At 40.8% G+C, this 18872-nt stretch overlaps 3 protein-coding genes across 3 annotated transcripts in view; all 3 read left to right on the forward strand.

The window, feature by feature from the left end:
- The window catches only part of vps53 (VPS53 subunit of GARP complex), a 28682-nt gene extending 19171 nt beyond the window's left edge, over positions 1-9511 (forward strand). Inside the window, exons 18-22 of the mRNA XM_006802054.2 lie at positions 971-1119; positions 1215-1284; positions 3819-3956; positions 8676-8780; positions 8952-9511. Coding sequence (XP_006802117.1) covers positions 971-1119; positions 1215-1284; positions 3819-3956; positions 8676-8780; positions 8952-9122 — 633 coding nt within the window. The 3' untranslated portion in view covers positions 9123-9511. The remainder of the gene's footprint in view (positions 1-970; positions 1120-1214; positions 1285-3818; positions 3957-8675; positions 8781-8951) is intronic.
- Positions 9512-10661: 1150 nt separating this feature from the next.
- rflnb (refilin B) lies at positions 10662-13302 on the forward strand. Its single transcript, XM_006802053.3, has 3 exons — positions 10662-11288; positions 11661-11755; positions 11880-13302. Exons 1-3 carry the CDS (start codon positions 11091-11093, stop codon positions 12196-12198), a joined length of 612 nt encoding a protein of 203 aa, XP_006802116.2. The 5' UTR covers positions 10662-11090; the 3' UTR covers positions 12199-13302.
- A 1651-nt stretch (positions 13303-14953) lies between these two features.
- Positions 14954-18580, forward strand: dus4l (dihydrouridine synthase 4-like (S. cerevisiae)). Its single transcript, XM_087851512.1, has 6 exons — positions 14954-15273; positions 15393-15514; positions 15698-15815; positions 16028-16150; positions 17915-18141; positions 18240-18580. The coding sequence occupies exons 1-6, from the start codon at positions 15182-15184 to the stop codon at positions 18503-18505; spliced, it is 948 nt and encodes a 315-aa protein (XP_087707638.1). The 5' UTR covers positions 14954-15181; the 3' UTR covers positions 18506-18580.
- The last annotated feature ends 292 nt before the right edge of the window (positions 18581-18872 follow it).

Raw genomic sequence — 18872 nt, forward strand, 5'->3', positions numbered from 1 at the left:
TGAATTAACGTAAGTTTTAGTTTTAAAGTTTAGAATTAAATTCCATAATGTTATATACATGTACACGTACGTATGTATGCATGCATACGTATGCTGTCTTCAGACAGCATCGCCTCACTTAAAAGGCAATGGAAAAAGGTGCTTTGACTTACGATAATAACTTACGAAAGACCCTCTGGAAGGAATTAATTTCGTAAGTCGGGGTTCCACTGTATTTGTGAAAGAATGGGTCGCTCTCAGGAGCTCAGTGAGTTCCAGCAGGCGATTGTGATAAGATGTCACCTGTGCAAGAAGTCCAGTTGTGAATTTTCCTCGCTACTAAATATTTCAGAGTCAATTGTTAGTGGTGTTATAACAAAGTGGAAGTGACTGGGAAAGTGGTGGGCCACATAAAATCACAGAGCAGAGTCAGCAGATGCTGAGGCACATAGTGCACAGAGGTTACCGACTTTTTGCAGGGTGTTTGAGGATGGCCCCTTCTTCTTCCAACATAACTACACAGCAGTTTAAAAAGCAAGGTCCGTAATGGCATGGATTAGTGAGTTTGGTGGGGAACAACTTGACTGGCCTGCACAGAGTCCTGACCTCAAACTGATAGAACCCTTTTGGCATGAATTAAAACAGAGCCAGGCCGTTTTGTCCAACATCAGTGTGTGGCTCAAAAATTCCCACAAACGCACTCCTAAACCTTGTGGAATAGCTTCCCTGAAGAGCTGACGTCATATTAAACCCTATGGATTAAGAATGGGATGTCACTGAAGATCATATGTGTGAAGACAGACGAGCGAGTACATTTGGCATTATAGTATATTTTTAAAAATCCCCAAAATATCGTTGTTTTGGGAATGTCTGTTTGTCAAAAATCTTCATTAAGAAAAACAGTAGAGTTCTCTTTATTTCAGTGCATTTAAAGGATTTATTGTATTAACCAGATGGTAAATATCCTAAACTTCTAATTCTCTGCCTCTAGATGCCGTGGCAGAGTGTGGAGCATGTTGGTGACCAGAGTCCTTATGTGACATCCATTATAATGCACATTAAACAAAATGTGCCAATCATCAGAGACAATCTCGCCTCCACACGCAAATATTTCACGCAATTCTGCATCAAGTTCACAAAGTACAGTGCATAAGCACACATTTACACTTCTTTATTTAAGCCCTGTGTGAAAGCTCCTGTTTGCTGATATATTTGTCATTTCTTTCTATCCTTAGTTCTTTCATTCCCAAATTCATCAACCACTTGTTTAGATGTAAGCCTATCAGCATGGTGGGAGCTGAACAAGTAAGTTTCATTTATTGCAATCTGTATTAAGATGCATTACTGTTCTGATGCATATACAATGAGGGCCTTACAGTGTTTTTATAGCTTTGCCTCTTTACACCACCACTAGGGATTTAAAACGAAACAATTAAAATGTGACTTTCCTTTTTACATTAAAGGGTTTAACAAAAGTATTACATTAACTATGTAGGATGTAGAGTCATTTTTATGTGTCATCCTCCCCAGTCAGAGGGCCTGTTCCTTTGTTATTTCATTACAAAGCATATACAGTGGGGCAAAAAAGTATTTAGTCAGCCACCGATTGTGCAAGTTCCCCCACTTAAAATGATGACAGAGGTCAGTAATTTGCACCAGAGGTACACTTCAACTGTGAGAGACAGAATGTGAAAAAAAAATCCATGAATTCACATGGTAGGATTTGTAAAGAATTTATTCGTAAATCAGGGTGGAAAATAAGTATTTGGTCACCTCAAACAAGGAAAATCCCTGGCTCTCACAGACCTGTAACGTCTTCTGTAAGAAGCTTTTCTGTCCCCCACTCGTTACCTGTATGAATGGCACCTGTTTGACCTCATCATCTGTATAAAAGACACCTGTCCACAGCCTCAACCAGTCAGACTCCAAACTCCGCCATGGCCAAGACCAAAGAGCTTTCGAAGGACACCAGGAAAAGAATTGTAGACCTGCACCAGACTGGGAAGAGTGAATCTACAATAGGCAAGCAGCTTTGTGTGAAAAAATCAACTGTGGGAGCAATCATCAGAAAATGGAAGACATACAAGACCACTGATAATCTCCCTCGATCTGGGGCTCCACGCAAGATCTCATCCCGTGGGGTCAAAATGATCATGAGAACGGTGAGCAAAGATCTCAGAACCACACGGGGGGACCTGGTGAATGACCTGCAGAGAGCTGGGACCAAAGTAACAAAGGTCACCATCAGTAACACACTACAACGGCAGGGAATCAAATCCCGCAGTGCCAGACGTGTTCCGCTGCTGAAGCCAGTGCATGTCCAGGCCCGTCTGAAGTTTGCCAGAGAGCACATGGATGATACAGCAGAGGATTGGGAGAATGTCATGTGGTCAGATGAAACCAAAGTAGAACTTTTTGGTATAAACTCAACTCGTCGTGTTTGGAGGAAGAAGAATACTGAGTTGCATCCCAAGAACACCATACCTACTGTGAAGCATGGGGGTGGAAACATCATGCTATGGGGCTGTTTTTCTGCCAAGGGGACAGGACGACTGATCCGTGTTAAGGACAGAATGAATGGGGCCAAGTATCGTGAGATTTTGAGCCAAAACCTCCTTCCATCAGTGAGAACTTTGAAGATGAAACGAGGCTGGGTCTTCCAACATGACAATGATCCAAAACACACCGCCCGGGCAACAAAGGAGTGGCTCCGTAAGAAGCATTTGAAAGTCCTGGAGTGGCCTAGCCAGTCTCCAGACCTCAACCCCATAGAAAATCTGTGGCGGGAGTTGAAAGTCCGTGTTGCTCGGCGACAGCCCCAAAACATCACTGCTCTTGAGAAGATCTGCATGGAGGAATGGGCCAAAATACCAGCTACTGTGTGTGCAAACCTGGTAAAGACCTATAGTAAACATTTGACCTCTGTTATTGCCAACAAAGGTTATGTTACAAAGTATTGAGTTGTATTTTTGTTATTGACCAAATACTTATTTTCCACCCTGATTTACGAATAAATTCTTTACAAATCCTACCATGTGAATTCATGGATTTTTTTTTCACATTCTGTCTCTCACAGTTGAAGTGTACCTCTGGTGCAAATTACTGACCTCTGTCATCATTTTAAGTGTGGAACTTGCACAATCGGTGGCTGGCTAAATACTTTTTTGCCCCACTGTACAAGATCTGGAGTGAAGTGGGGTGTTTTCTTTTCTGGCTGGAAAAACAAAATCGACCTATTAGAAACTTAAGAGTGGCCAAATCAGCAGTCTGGTACATTCATTCAAGTATTGTATAAATGTACTGACTTGGAAAACTGAAAAAAATGATAGAAAATGATACACCTACCTTCTCAAGACAACTGTCAAAGAGGTAGACATATCATTAACAAAGACTACAATCAAGAGACTCCTGTATGAACATAAATACAAAGTGTTGCAAATGAATGGTTATACTCAGGATTAGAGTTTGCCAGAAAACATCTATTGAATGACCTGATATCAGACTGATAGGAAAATAAAGTGATGGAGAAGGAGGAAAATAGCTTTGATCTAAGTCAAATCACATCATCTATCAAACATGGTGGAGGCACCGTTATGAGCGGGGCATGTTGGATTTTGATTTCTAAAACAGTTAATGCAATACCATTTTAAAGCCCTTAAATTAAAGCTGAAAGTCTGCACTTTAGTCACATCACGATAGGTTGATTTAAAATCCACTGTTGTGGTGAACAGAAAACTCCTACTATAATTGTCTGAAAAGTTATGGTTCTGATTGGATACATTTACTTGCGACTGATTGTATAAGGCTGAGTTTAAGTGCTGCGCAAACTATCCCACCAGCTTCTCCTCGACACTCACTCCTTGAAGACGGTCCTGTTGGATCTGCCCTCCATAGGCTCCCAGGTGCTCCGCAAGGCACCTGCCAGCTACACCAAGATAGTGGTTAAAGGCATGACTCGTGCAGAGATGATACTTAAGGTAAGGAGTGGGAGGGGTGGCATTAATGTGAGCTTGACTTCGGTGCAGCTGTTTGATTCAGGCACGTATTTCCTGGCAGCTTTCAAGTGAATGTTTGTGCAAGTATGAAAACAATCCCAGTTAACCGTCCTTAAATGTATGCTGGAAAACCACTTAACCTTGCTTCTACGGCCGCTGGTTTACACTTCTTGCATAAACCAAGAATCTTAAACCGATGGATTTAAATGAGAGCTTTAAATACCATATAGTTAAACTTAAACACAGTATCAATGATAGTTATTCTTTATGGGTCACTTAAGATTTTATTATATTTAACTTAGGTGGCTAAATTCCTGCTGGCCTTTTTTTAACAACTGAAGCTTCATTTTCTGACCTTTAAAGGCTTCGCCTGTAAGATAGAGCCTTTTATGTAGGTGCAGTGTAAAGGGTTTTTGGGTTTTTTCTTTATCCTTTATTTGCCGTTTTACAGATTTGATGTCGAAACTTGACAGATCCAGTTAAACACGAGCTTTTGTGCTGACACTAACATTTAACCGAGAACAATCTGGCACGACCTACAGCTAACTGCTTTTCCACCGATCTCAACAATAGACTGAACAAACATTTCTCCTGCGAGTGTTTGTGGTTGGACGGGCGAGCCAGCTTTTAAATGTTTGTCTTGAGTCACTTGAGCAGATTATCTACTTTGAGTTTATTTTGGGCAGAACAGTCCTTTAATTGTCTCCTTAACCCCCCTTACACTAACACTTTATAAGCATGTTTCCACAAAATAAAGCGTCTCACAGGAGGTAATGAAAGAATAGGAACAAATCTAATGCACTGCTGTTTTAATGAATGCTAAACAGGCCAACGTAATACTCACGCTCATACTCTTAACTCAGTATGTGGTTGACTTTGAGCCAGTGGAAAGGTATGAGTGAGTAAATAAATAAATGCTTATAACCTTGTGTCTACTCACGGAAAAATACACACTCACACGTGCAGAATGGCATGCTGTATGCAGGACGTTGTTTTCAGCTGTGGAGTGCAGTCACTGGGATCAGCCCTTATGAGGCTCCTGAGGACACTGGTATGCGGATGCCATAGATTAACTCGCCCTAATTAACTGTCCCACGAGGGTAGAAAACACCCGCCTGTCCCTGATTTTCCTCTTGGGCTCCCAGGAGGCCGTCTTTCCTCTAAAAGATGGACAGTCTTGATGTGTGATTAAGTGTGACCTGCTCTGATCATGCTATGTTGGCCAAGCTTTCCCAGTAAGGGAGTGGATTTCTGTGAGACTGTATAAGAAATAGTTTAGATTGATGGCGCTTTTAACACCCTAGCTTAGATTCTGGCCCTCGGGCGCACTAACATTGTTTTGTCTTAGACATTTTCTGTCTTTGCAAACCCTCCTAACCATTTCATATTCGATCGTCTGTTCAGCCCATTGTCTGCAGGGATACGCTCTGTTCCACAAGGCCTCTGTAGAACCTGTCTTTGTCTGCCTGATAAATGCCCTGAATGTGCGTACGTACATTTCCACTCATCTGCCACACATTAAGAAGGCTTTCATATTATAGAATTATGTTAATTCATTCACATCAACCCACAACTGTCTGCTTCTTTTTATTTTTTTTTCCTGAATTCGACTGCCAGTGGGCCCCTTTAGCTGGAATGTGATCTGCATGACTTGTGGAAAGCTCTCACAGACATAGCTGCTAACTTTGATTGATTTATATGCATTACTGTGACAACTGGAGACAGAATAATCATTCCGAAGGCTGGAAATCTGATACAGCAGACATGTCAAAAAACCAAAAACTTGATACCAAACAAACTGCTGAGGAAAATTCACTGTAAATTGTAAATACATTAACAGGGAGTATTTTTAATGATATGATAGACTGAATGATAATATAGACTATATGTAAAGAAGATATATTACTGTAACTATTTTTAGACGGTAAAGAGAAGCTTTTTGTACTATCCAACGATTTAAGCATTGACTTTGTGTAACATCAAGGTTCCTTGTAGGTAATTGCTTCCACCTTGAGCTTAGAGTGAAGCCTCTGAAAGACAATCCCAATGAAAGGAGGTCAATACGAGAATTCCTCTGCCTAACCTCAACGATAGTTTTAAATTACACTCTGTGATGCTGTGGCTTGGAATTAAAATCCGTCTTCCTGAGAAACTGCAATTCAGTGGGAGCGTTAAAGGAGCAATTTAAGTATTTAAAGCTCCGAGATTAAAGCAGATTCCTTGTACTTGTCAATTAATTAAGTGCAGTCTAAGTTCTTTGAACGGAAACAGCTTTGTTTTGCAAGTTTTCATTTATACCCTGGAGAACTTGAATTCCATGGGGGTAAATTAGAGTTTAAAATAGTTAGTATTTAAATCAGCTGATCTTAGAATTATAAGAATAACAACATTTGTGAACCAAATGAAGATCAAAACCATGGTGTTTTGTTGCGAGTAGATGTTACTATACTATACTTAAAGCAGCAGACATGGATTATGCTTGCTTCCTGAGTAGCATAACAAGCTGCGTGTGTGAGGTAGAGTTATGGTTAATAGATTATCAAACACTTCACTGACAGCACAAGTGGAACAACATAATGATTTACTTGGGGTTGTTTTTCTGACACTGTGATGTGATTCATACACATCCAGCACTCGCTCTGCTTTTTTGCTCAGTTTTGTCTCAGACTCTGCCTCTTTAGCTTATAAAGGTAGGGGCAGGCAGTCCACATTGAGTGTGCCACCACCAAAATATTAGGTTTTGTGTCATGGAGCAAAACAATCACCTGAAAACTGCTAGAATGCTCCATAAAACAGAGGATAACTGCAGTCTTTAATGTTTTTGTGTTTAACCTTTTAAAATGACCAAAATTTCAGTTGGAGCTCTAATCGAATTTTAGATAAAACTGATAACACACAGGCATGTTTTTTTTAGTTTACCTCTTTATTGTCACTACACACTCATAATTTGTACAATAGTACAATGAAATTGCGGTACTGTTGCACATTGGCGCTAAAAGAAGGCCAAGAAGTAATCACAATAAATAAATAACATCTATACAAAATAAAATAATGTGCCAAAAATAAATGAAACCTACTGAGAAATCACTCCATCTGCTCCCTGGTATGCTTGAATTTGGTAACCTAGGGAACCTCAGTTATCAAGAGCAACCTCCATGAGATGTTTATTGTAGCAGCTTTTTAGGTCACCAGCCTGCCTATCTCAGAATATTACTTTGTTTTTAACAGTTCCAAAACACAAAACAGTTCTAAACAACAATGGTCCCTCCACCATGCTTTATAGATAGGACAATTTTCTGTGTATATGTGTGCGTGTGTTATTATTTAGGGCCTTTTGTGATCACATTTGCGACCTGTTGACGACAAAGTCATAGCATGTGTTATTTTCTTATTCGTCAACCCATTTTGTGATTCCCTGTGTGTGGATGGGAGTATTGTCATCCTGGAAAAGATGAAATGGGTGTGTTTCGTTTTTCCTTATGGTTTTTTCCTTTAATTTGTCACCTGTCTTTATTTGGGCTGTCTGTTTTGCGAGCCAGTACTTAGTTATGTTCAAAGTGCATCGGAATTTTTTGGTCCGTCTGAGACGGCCTCTCCTGGCCAGTACAAAGCCTCTGAGACGTGGCTGTTTTCCACACCCAGCCCAGCCTGCTATGGCTCCGTCTCTCTTTCCCACTTTTGAAGTTCTCTTCTCTTTTAGAGAGTATTTTAAAGGTAGCTCTCATCCCTACCCTTCTCACTGTGATAAATCCCCCCACCCCACTTACTCTGGTTCTCTCTCCCTTTTAATGCCCATTTTCCTTCTAAACTGCATCTCCATCTTTCTTTGTTTCTTTTTTCTTTTTCCTTTTTTTTTTTTTTTTTTTTAACAAGGGTCCCTACAGGCCTTGCTCTTGGCCTGGCTCCAGGACAGTTGCTTAGTAAATCACTCAGTCAGCAGAGCTTGTAAGAAAGCAGAGAATTCCACACGATCCTGAGCCTTTGATGCTTGCTCTTCACTCGCTCTGTCTTTTGCTTCTGATTCCTCCACTCGCTCACTCCCTCGGCAGCTCGTCTTCTCATTTATTTTACCTCAAGTGAAGATGGAACCAAAGCTTGAAAGACTCTAGACTCTGTTAAGTGACGGATAGGAGAAACATTTTGTGAGCTGGTCCCTTCTGTGGATGCGTATGCATGAGATGGGAATAGGGGTGGTCTGTCAGCCATGTGTTGGTCTTCCTTCTTTGTAGCGGCTTCAAGAAATGCTAACCGATCTGCGTTTTCCACCCAGTCTCTGTTGTAGGGAAAAAACAAAAAACAACAACAAAAAAAACAACCAAGAGGATTAAATCCAGAAAAATTGTGCCCCATTAAACTTTTTTTTTTTTGCCTGCTCTTCAGTAAAGCTGATTTTCACCTAGACTCATTATACCTCCAAAATAATTACGGGTGATCCACTGGTGCTTGAGGTAATTGGTGTGTAAAAGGAGAAGTGCCTAAATATAGAAGTATAATCTAAACTTTGTTTGCAGCTAGAACTGCATGGCTCCATCAGCTGGAGCCCCTCCTTTTCCTCCCATTTGGCCCATAGCTGCCCCCATATGGGATCACTTAAAGATCTCTCGGGTCATCGTGTGATGGCTCACAGGAAGGTGGTTGGTGCTGGTGGTTGTGGTGGGGGGGAAGGCGACATCAACAATCCTAAACTCTACTTTTCTGCAGGTGGTGATGGCCCCACATGAACCTCCGGTGGTGTTTGTTGATAACTACATCAAGCTCCTGGCTGATGGCAATCCCGAGACCTTCCAGAAGATTCTGGATATGAAGGTCAGTTAGCTTGTCTCTGCCAGTGTGGATTTTCTCATCTATCTTTCAACGATATCTCCCATAAGGCTGTGCTGCATAGGTTCATTTACCAGTCGTTGTTATCCTGCATCCTTTATTTATTTATTTTAAACATATATTTGTGTGTGCTTTATTTTTATTTTGTGTGCGCAGGGCCTGAAGCGCAGCGAGCAGAGCAGCATGCTGGAGCTCTTCAGGCAAAGGCTACCCACTCCGCCCTCAGGGGCAGACGGTGGGCCCTCTCTGTCCTTCAGTACCCCCACCCCTGAGCAGGAATCCTCACGTATCCGCAAACTAGAGAAGCTCATTAAGAAGAGGCTGTGAAATCGCATCTTGAAAAGCGTAGGCTGGCATGGCCTTCAACTTTGTTGCGGTTATTCATCGCAAAGACTCCATCATTGTGCTGCGTTCGGTCGTCGTGGAGAAGGAGGACAAAGTTGACTGAGTTTTCTGACTGATGCCTACCCAAGCTGAGGGTGGATTATGAGGAAACTTCCTTAACTGTTTGATGTTGTTACACATGTCATGTACGTCTGTGGTTTTATTACACTAAAGCCTGAGTTTTGTAACATTACTTAATTGTTGCACAGTTTTTTGTTGTTTTGCAGAATGTGGAGTTGTTGACTAAACTCTAATCAGAGAGCTTCTGGCTGCTTCTCTCGACTATTCCAGGAGGCCTGATCTTAATTAAAGCTGAAAATACTATACTTCAAGGATAACCGTCGGTTTTCTTTTTTTGCTCATCTGTTTTAATTCAGTGTGGGATTGAAATCTGTGTGCCATTCATTAAAAGGGGGCGTGATCATAGGTGTTCTGATTGTTTTTGCGGTGTTTGTCCCGTGACCCAAACTGAACTCGTAGCTTCTTTAAGCAAACGGGATCTTTGGATTCCCTTCAGTTTTTAACACTTAGGCTGTCTTTGACCTTAATCGCACAAGTGTGTAGTCATATTCTGTAAAGGTTAATCCTCTGTTAAAAATCATCTTTACTGATAGAAGGTAAAGGTTTTCTTTTAGTGAATGTGTGTCCATAAAAGTGCACAAATAGGTTTGTTTTTTGATCTCAAGGTCAAATATATTCCAAATTTGGCTTGCAGACACCAAAACCTTATCCGATGCCTTTTCCCTGGCTGTGTTTATGCATTTTGACATCAGTGTCTCCCAACTCCATAAGTCCTCATTGGCAAAATAGATGGCTGCATTTAGTGTGCACATTATTTTACATCTTGGGCCACATGCAGTCCTCTGTTATGCTACATTGGCCAGACTAGTAAAACTACATAAACTTGTAAAACTGGAGAACAAGTTTTTTAAAATGTGGACTTAATTCAAAAAATAAAAAATAAAAACATTTTCTGTAAGTTAACTGATTTTTTTTTTTTTTTTTGTATCCATTACTTTTATTACTTTGGTGTAGTATGAATACCGGCAGGGCGGTGGTCTTTATCAATAGGAAACGCTAGTCCTATGAAAATACAGTTTAAAAAAAATCAAAATCTATATGCACTCCTTCACATTTTGGAAAATTGGGTTAGGAAAAAGTCTTTGCCATTCCTGTGCCCAGGCCTTATGTTTGATACTCCTGCATTAGTTCCTTCAGGTGCAAAATGCCACTGCTTTGAATTGCCTGTGTTCCACGGGCAACAGTGCAAAGCATAAAGTTTTTCCTTATGCTTCATAACATGGGCGTACACTACTTTTTTTTCTCACTTGCGCGTTTCGAACAATACCAGGAAAACGCATCAACCTGATTTCGCCAGGTTGCAATTGAATGAGGATCTGGAAAAGTTCCCATGCTTGGCCCGGTCTCTTGTTGCTAATTATCTTCTGACCAATCAGCATCCACTCAAGTGATTCGAAAGGCGTTTCCTTTTCTGTGTTCGTGGAGCTGAAAGCCCCCTTTGAAGGGGGAAGAAGTTTGAAGAGGACCCGCGGGCAGCAGGACAAGCTCAGTGTTTCTTAGAAACAAACCTGCTCAAGTCTCTCTGAATGTCTTCACCGTGGAGGTGGCATAAAGTGCTCGGCGTTTTTGAGATGTTAAGATAAAGAAGTTTGAAAGCTCGAGTTTCTGGCTTTGGAGTTGTGGAGGGAAGGAAACTGATTTACCGCCTGGTTGATGACTTTTCCAGCGTGCAGCCGTGAATGCTGTCCGGGAAGAGGTTAGCAGCTACACCGCGGGACTCTGTGACGGAATAATTAAGAAGAAGAAGAATACGGCGGACTGCGCGCTGGAAGGAATCCTCTTTCGTAACCTGTCTCTTACTCGCTGGGATTTTGCAACTTGTACCTAGAAATGGTTGGCAGTTTGAACTTGCCAAATTTATGTGAAGGAGATCCTCTGGATATGAGTTGCAGGGCTGAGAGAGGACTTGATAGCCCGGACTCTGGCTTACCCCCTAGTCCGAGCCCCAGTGCCTGGCTGCTGCCTGTGTCCGCAGATAAAGCCGGTGGAGTGAGCTCTGTGTCTGAAGACGAAGGAAGGGGCTCCCTGGTACGTACCACCAGTGTGTCTCACTACATCCTGTGATCTAACCCATCAGTTTCCTGTCGGAGCAAAACAAATGGTCGTGAACTGCACCTGAAATCTGACTTCTTGCTCTTAAAAATGACTGTTTTACTTTTGACTGCATGTTGCTATTGCACAGCTATTGATTTGAGACATAAAATAGAGGTTATTGAAGTTACTAGGCAACAGCCCTCTTTTAAGTAAAGAAGTAGGCCACTTCAGCACTGAACATACATTTGTTTTAAGTTATTTGTTTATATGCGTAAAAAACCAAAACGTTTTGTTTAAACTGCCTGTGGCTCTGAACTGGGCCAAAGTTCCCCTGTATCCACTGAGGGTCTGTTTCATGTTTTGCAGGTTCCAGCTTTACCTGCTGGATCTTTCCCACAGCTACACCCGCTGTCCTTTGGGGAAGGCATAGCACTTGATCCATTACCACCAAAGGAAATGAGGTGTGTTGACTTTGATGTGACAGCCCAAAAAGCATGTACAAGAGAAAAGTGGCACTGTTTTCTCACAAGTTAGCTTTGCTGTATTTTGTTTGACTAAAATCGCTGCATTCTCTCTTATCCATAGATACACCTCCTCAGTGCACTATGACTCAGACCGCCACTTCATCCAGAATGTCAGCCTGGAGCCGTGGGGCCAAAGCCTCGAGCACTGCAGGCAGACCGTTATGGCTGTGTCCAACAGCACCTGGCGCCACTACGTGACACAGCTAGAGTTCCAGCCTCGCCATCGCCCCAAGCAGTTCAAGAGCACCACCATCATCTACCCCAAGAAAGCCAGCACCATCTACACCACAGAGCTGAGCTACAACTGTCACCGGCTGTCCAGGCGTTTCCTCTCCAGCGTAGAGCTGGATGCTGTGGCCAACAGAAAGTTACCTCAGTGAGAGTGGAATCACGGGGGGAGATGGCCGGGGACATGCTCTCATTCCCTCGGCCCCTAAATTGGTGCTCCCTTAAGGCTAGTTGCCACTGACCTGCTGTCTTGTCTTTTTTTAACACTTGTGTAGCCTGCTATCATTTTAAGAAGTGTGTTTATAACATGTTACAGAGAACAAAGCAGGTAAGACATGGTTTGAGTAGATTAAATATTCAGACCATGTCAGGACATGTTTATATCCCTGCCAATGAATGAAGCTCTCCACTAGCATGGGTATTACTTTTGAATGCTTCAGGTTGTAGTTGGTTGAAAGGTTTCCAGACGCGTAATGATGTGTTGTTTTTATTAGCTGTAGAAACAATATGGACCATAATGAGGACAATGCATATTTGCTCTGAGCAAATTGTGTTGCATTAAGCTGGTCAAGCGTGTGAGTGGCTTCTTTAAAAATTATCTTTAAAGCGATGAGGCTGTAGCTAAAGACAGGAGCACCTTTTAACACTGCTGAGGATGTTCAAGGAGCAGAAGAGCAGTAAACACTTTTTTTTTTTTTTTTTTAAATATATATGCTTAAAAAAAATATATCACTAACTTATCCACACTGTACAAAACGGCTGGTTTTGTTTTGTTTTTTTGTGCACAGCCAACAACTTAAGCTCTTTGCAAGCCTTGCCTCTAGCTACTGTTAAAGGCCGCACTTAATATTGTATGATGTAAATATTGATGGATTAAGGAAACTTCTCTATTCATAATCGTGTGTAAGCTTAAACTGAACAAGCAGGTAGTTTAGATGAATCACGAGTGTGGAGTTTACTGAAGTGGATACTATGTTGGTATACTTTACTAGCTTACTAGTCAAAGTAACAAGCTGCATTCCCCTGCTACAACTTTTCCTGTGACCTGTTTGGAGTTTGTATTTATCTTGTTGATATTTTGATTCTGACTTTTTTATTATCAGATGGTTAAATGACTCTCTACACAAGTGTGGTGTGCTGAGGAGTATTTTTGTAATTTCTTTTTAAAATTTTAATTGGTGTATTGGTTGACTCTTCTTCTTTTCCCCCCACATCAGTCACATATTCAGTGCCAGTTTAAAATAAAGAGATTTGTTAAAAGAACAAGATATGGAGTGAGGAAAAAAATGACTGACCTCTAATTTACATTTGTAAACTGTTTTGAACTATTTCATGGTCACAGACCAAATGCTAGTTAGAATGTCTAACCTATTGTCCAGACAATGCCTTATTAAATCTGAAGATCTAACTTAAGTAATCAGGATATACTGATGTGTGTTGGTTTTTTGTTTTTGTTTTTTTAAGTCGACAGCATCAAAATATATTTTGATGTGGGGTGAATTGACCCTTTTAAGTCGGACTCTTTTTGGTTTTTGTATAATTGTGTTACTGTAATGCCCTCTTGTGGCCACAGAGGCAAAGTGCAATAATTTGGCTATCATCAAAATTCTTCATGTTTAAAGTTTGTGCTCTGTTTATTAGCATTGTGAGCATTAGTTCAATATGTCTAAAGCATTGCTGCCCAAGGTGAGTTTCTTCAAAAAGTACTTTCACCTTTGGCAAGTCTGCCCTGATTAGAGGAGAGTATGAATGTTGCAGAAACCTCCTGCAGCATAATTTCACTTTTCATTATTCATAAACCATGTGACCCAGAGACAGACTGGCGACCAGTCCAGGATGTACCCGCCTCTCGCCCTCTGTTAGATGGGATTGACGACCCTGATGAGGATAAATGGAAAAGAATGGGTCTGACCTAATAAGAAAAGGAACCATGAACTCCTGCTTAGAACTTCTTCCATATATTTTGCATCTAAGTCCTAAAACACACACATATAATCAAACTAGCAGATGAACAGTATGAAAATAATGTTCTTAGGAAATATATATATACAACAGAGAACTGAAACAGGACCTGAGAGATGCATCTACCCATACAGTTTATCCATCTGCTGTTTGAGTCAATTGAGAGAGGACTGTCAAGAAGGAACTGCATTTCCGTCACTTGTGTTTGGGATCTTGTCAGAACTGATAGAATTATGAACATGTAAAAGTACCATAATATCCACTATGCAGTACCTTCTGGAAAGCACCTTAATGGCAACAGCTTTATTTTTCAGCATGTTAGTGATGCCAAACACTCTTCTGGTACAATAAATGCATACCTACAATAGAACTGACTTTCAAGCTCATTAGTATGATACAAATTCTGCTTTTGCCTTATTATACTGTAATTCCACGCACGCACATTTTTCAATCTATTTGTACTTATTTTCAATTTTCCTAACATAATGAAAAAAGTGTTTACTAAGCATTTGGGTGGTACTTTATTTTTAAAACATAAATATTCACATACTGTGTTTTTTGTTATTTCTTTAGCGTAAACATCTTCATCTTTTCAAATTTCACCTATCAATCAGCAAGCTTCTATTCCAGCATTGCTCTTTAATCTCGCGCTTTAGTCTTTTGAAGGCTGAAAAGCTAACTTCCCCCGCAGAACCTGAAGGTCGCATTGCGTGACGTAAAGGTGTGGTCGTGGCGTCGAACAACATTTTCTTTATTTTTCATGATTATTTATTTGAAAAAATACACATTACACTCTGAAATAGCTATAGCGTATGTTTGGAGGTTATATTACAAAACGAATAAATTAAAAAAGATTAAATACATAAACATACATCTTGTTGCATGACGTAACAGTTCATAAGTCCCAAACACACGCCCGCATTTTTTCCTCCCCTGTACCACTGAGTGGGCACATTTCCGTGAGTGTCGTCTTGAGGTCCATGTAGTCATACCTGCGTATCTCTGTTTAGCAGAATGGCGTTTTACACTGTGAGGTGGGGTCTTCTTTTAGCCTTGAAGTAATACCATAGATGTCGGACAATAGTATATTTGAACAGCGAAAGGCTTCACGTGCATATTGAGATAGTTAGCTTGTTACGCTACGTGGCTAACATTTGGCCGCTTATGTGAAGAATGAAGACCGCTAACGGCAACACGAGTGTCATGGACATGTTTGAAAAGGGAAAAGTACTGAAAATTTGTGCCCCAATGGTTCGATACTCAAAGTAAGTGAAAGCTGTCATTTATTTAACTGTAATTTACAATTCCGTTGCTTATGGATGGCTACTGGTGAAACACGTGTACAGTTAATGATGCTCACTGTGCTAATGTTTATTTCTTTCAGGCTTGCTTTCAGGTCCTTGGTTAGGAAGTACAACTGCGATATCTGCTTCACTCCAATGATCGTTGCAGCTGACTTCTTGCGCTCAATCAAAGCCAGAGACAGTGAATTCACTACTAATGAACGTGAGTAACATTGTAATATGAGCTGGAATGAGCTACTAGGTTGATTTCTTGCACTTCATACCTAGTTTCTTCAAACAGAGAGATTTTCCCTGCGACATAATCTAAAATTTACTAATGTCAGTATTGTCTGTATTGCTATTGTTGACATGATGATGGTTTACAACTCTTTGTTTATCTGCTCAGGTGACCGACCTCTGATAGTTCAGTTTGCTGCCCACGATGCTCAGAGTCTGGCTGATGCAGCCTGTGCAGTGGCACCTTTCTCAGATGGAGTTGACCTCAACTGCGGCTGCCCCCAGAGGTGCAGCTACTGATAGTTTAAACTAATGCTGTCACTTTTCATTATTTAAACAATGTGATTGTACGGAGTAGCTTTTTCTTTGTTGATTCTGAATATTTACATTTTATTCCAGATAGTAACTAAGAGTTACTGGGACCAGTAGTTAGGTACAAATCTTGTAAACCCAGTGTACTCAGAACGCTTCAGTATCTTTTTTTTTGTGTTGTTTTCAGGTGGGCTATGTCAGCTGGGTATGGTGCATGCCTTATTAACAAGCCTGAACTTGTTAAAGACATGGTGAGACACGTCAGAAATCAAGTAGACAATCCAAACTACACAGCATCAATTAAAATAAGGTAAAAAAAAAAAAAAAACACACATACTAAGCTTTGTTTCTTTTTGAAGAATTATGACCCCTTTATAATATATAACTTTATAACTGTACCTGTCAGTGATGTTTGTGAACGACACTGTGTAGGCACAGTATGGAGTAAATGGAAGAGCGGCTGGAGAGGTGGAGGTATGCACTGGACAGAAGAGGAATTAAAGTGAATAAAGTGAGGCAGAATACATGTTTGTGAATGAGAAGGAGACAGGTGGAATCCGGTCGTTAAGTGATGACGCGACGAATCCTACTTCCGGGCCTAAAGTAGTCTGCGTATATTATGGCTTTTGTGTTGTTAACATGTTTAATGTTTTGTATTTTTATCTATTTAATCTCAAAAAGCTCCTAAAACAGTCAGTGATCACTGTTGACCTCCCTTGGCTTTTATTACCGCTAATCATTTATTTAAGCTCTGATGCTTAAATAAAGCTATGATGTAACTACAGCCCAGCCCATGCAGCAGTATATGAATGACTAACCTCGTATTGTGGATGGATTATTCTCCTGGCTGAAGTTTGGTCCTTTTACAGCATCCTGCCATGCGATTGCATTTGTTCCTGACCACTGAGAACACTCACGTTAACTTTCATCGAGTGGAAAACCAGTTAGCTTGTTTATATTATGCTAACATAGCTGTGTCGCTAGCGGTCACGTAGCACATCATTATATACCAGCTAGCCAAACTTCAGTAACTCTACAAACGTCACTGCTGTTTAGTTTTCTGTCTTCATTTATGTTGGAAATGATAACAGAGCTGTACGTTTTAATTTGTTTCCAAAACCCCGCAGTCAGGACATGCTATATTGTATTTAGATAGAAACTAGCAAGCTAACTTCCTGCTAACTTCTAACTCCGTTAAATGTCATAAATTCCATTTTCATGGATGCCTGGATGTTAAACTCAGTTATTACATATGGTAGGGCTGAATGCTGATCATTTTATTAAAGATGAAAGACTTTAGACAGTTTTTCAACTCTCAGTAATGCCATAAGTGATCGTTTGATATATGGACCTGCAGCGGAGTTTAGGCCCAGACACGGCTAGTGACGTCAGACTTAACGACCGGATGGTGAACATTCAAGATGTAGAGGGAGTGAAGGTAGATGAGTTTAAATACCTGGGGTCAATCATCTAGAGCAATGGACAGTGCATAAGAGAGGTGAAGAAGAGAGTGCAGGCAGGGTGGAGAGCGTGGAGACAAGTGTCAGGGGGTGATTTGTGGAAGGATGGCAGCAAGAGGGAAAGGGAAGATTTGCAAGATGGTAGTGATACCTGCTATGGTTTGGAGAGTGTGGCACTAACAAAAAGGCAGTAACCGGAGCTGAAGTTGGTTGAGCTAAAGATGTTCAGATTTTGGGAGTGACCTGGGTGGACAGGAATAAAAACGAGTACCTCAGAGGGCCAGCTCTGGTTGAGCAGTTTGGAGGAAAACTTAGAGGGGCAAAGTTGAGATGGTTTGGACATGAGCAGAGGAGGGCTAGTGGAAGGATGTTGAATATGAAGCTGCCAGTTAGGGGGAAAAGAGGAAGAGCACTGTGAATGTGGTGAAGAAGGATATGCAGAGGGTTGGTGTGACAGAAGAGGATGCTAGAAACTGAGTGAGATGGAGAAAGATGGTCTGCCCTGGTAACCCTAAAGGGAGCAACCAAAGGAAGATTATTTAAAACAATACTAGTTATGATTATGATCCTACTTATTATTGGTATATTAATACCGTTACTGTTATCCTTCACAGAATTCACAAGGACCTAAGGCAGACAGTGGATCTATGTCAAAAGGCTGAATCAGCCGGTGTGTCATGGATAACAGTCCATGGTCGTACAACAGAAGAACGCCACCAACCAGTCCATTACGATGCTATAAAGACAATTAAAGACAGTGTTTCTGTCCCTGTCATTGCCAACGGCGACATAAAGTATCTCCGGGATGTGGAGTTGACCCACGAGCTCACTGGTGTTGATGGTATGTTTGTTTTCAGCAACATTGTAACAAATATACTTCTAACTGTGGCAGTTTTTCTTTCTATTTGGCTCATGTTTTTTTCTTATCTTTTTTATTAGGTGTCATGGCTGCACGTGGGTTACTTGCTAACCCTGCCATGTTTGCTGGCTATGAGGACACTCCTTTGCAGTGTATATGGGACTGGGTGGACATATCTGTTGAACAGGGCACTCCGTTCACATGCTTCCACCATCATCTTATCTACATGCTGGAGAGGGTTAGCTCGCAGCCGGAGAGAAAAGTGTTCAATTCTCTGTCCAGTACTTCAGCTGTAATAGATTACCTCCAGAATACATATGGATCAGTACACGATCTCAGGACATGACCACATTGAAAATTAACGGTGTGACTTTAGTTTTTATTGTTATTGTTTTTATGCTCAATAAATGTTTTTAATCTATAGCTGTGCAATTTCTGTCTCTGTTGCTTTCTTTTTTTCTGCAAGTGTGCAATAGTAGGTTATTAAACAGAATATAGAATAATCGTGGTGATTGACGAAGAGTGCATCTCTATACATGCGTAGTTTGTTTTTGTTTGTCATGTTTATGTAAAGCATTACTGAGATGCAATATTTCTATTGGCTTCAGGGGTTTAAAAGAAAAAGATATTTCAGTGTTCTGAGAGTGGCTAATCAATATGAAGTGTAAGAAATTTATTTCGTTATTTCCTTGTCATGAAGGAAAAAATGGCTT

This window comes from Neolamprologus brichardi, chromosome 14 (genome assembly GCF_056152115.1).
Source record: "Neolamprologus brichardi isolate AB-2024 chromosome 14, ASM5615211v1, whole genome shotgun sequence".
Taxonomy (NCBI): domain Eukaryota; kingdom Metazoa; phylum Chordata; class Actinopteri; order Cichliformes; family Cichlidae; genus Neolamprologus; species Neolamprologus brichardi.

Excerpts from the sequence above, each read along its gene's own strand:
- rflnb (XM_006802053.3), top strand. The coding sequence starts at position 11,091 with ATGGTTGGCAGTTTGAACTTGCCAAATTTATGTGAAGGAGATCCTCTG. Across the intron at positions 11,289-11,660 it reads ACGAAGGAAGGGGCTCCCTG|GTTCCAGCTTTACCTGCTGG; the intron begins GTACGTACCACC and ends CATGTTTTGCAG. Across the intron at positions 11,756-11,879 it reads TTACCACCAAAGGAAATGAG|ATACACCTCCTCAGTGCACT; the intron begins GTGTGTTGACTT and ends TCTTATCCATAG.
- dus4l (XM_087851512.1), top strand. The coding sequence starts at position 15,182 with ATGAAGACCGCTAACGGCAACACGAGTGTCATGGACATGTTTGAAAAG. Across the intron at positions 15,515-15,697 it reads TGAATTCACTACTAATGAAC|GTGACCGACCTCTGATAGTT; the intron begins GTGAGTAACATT and ends TTATCTGCTCAG. Across the intron at positions 15,816-16,027 it reads AACTGCGGCTGCCCCCAGAG|GTGGGCTATGTCAGCTGGGT; the intron begins GTGCAGCTACTG and ends TGTTGTTTTCAG.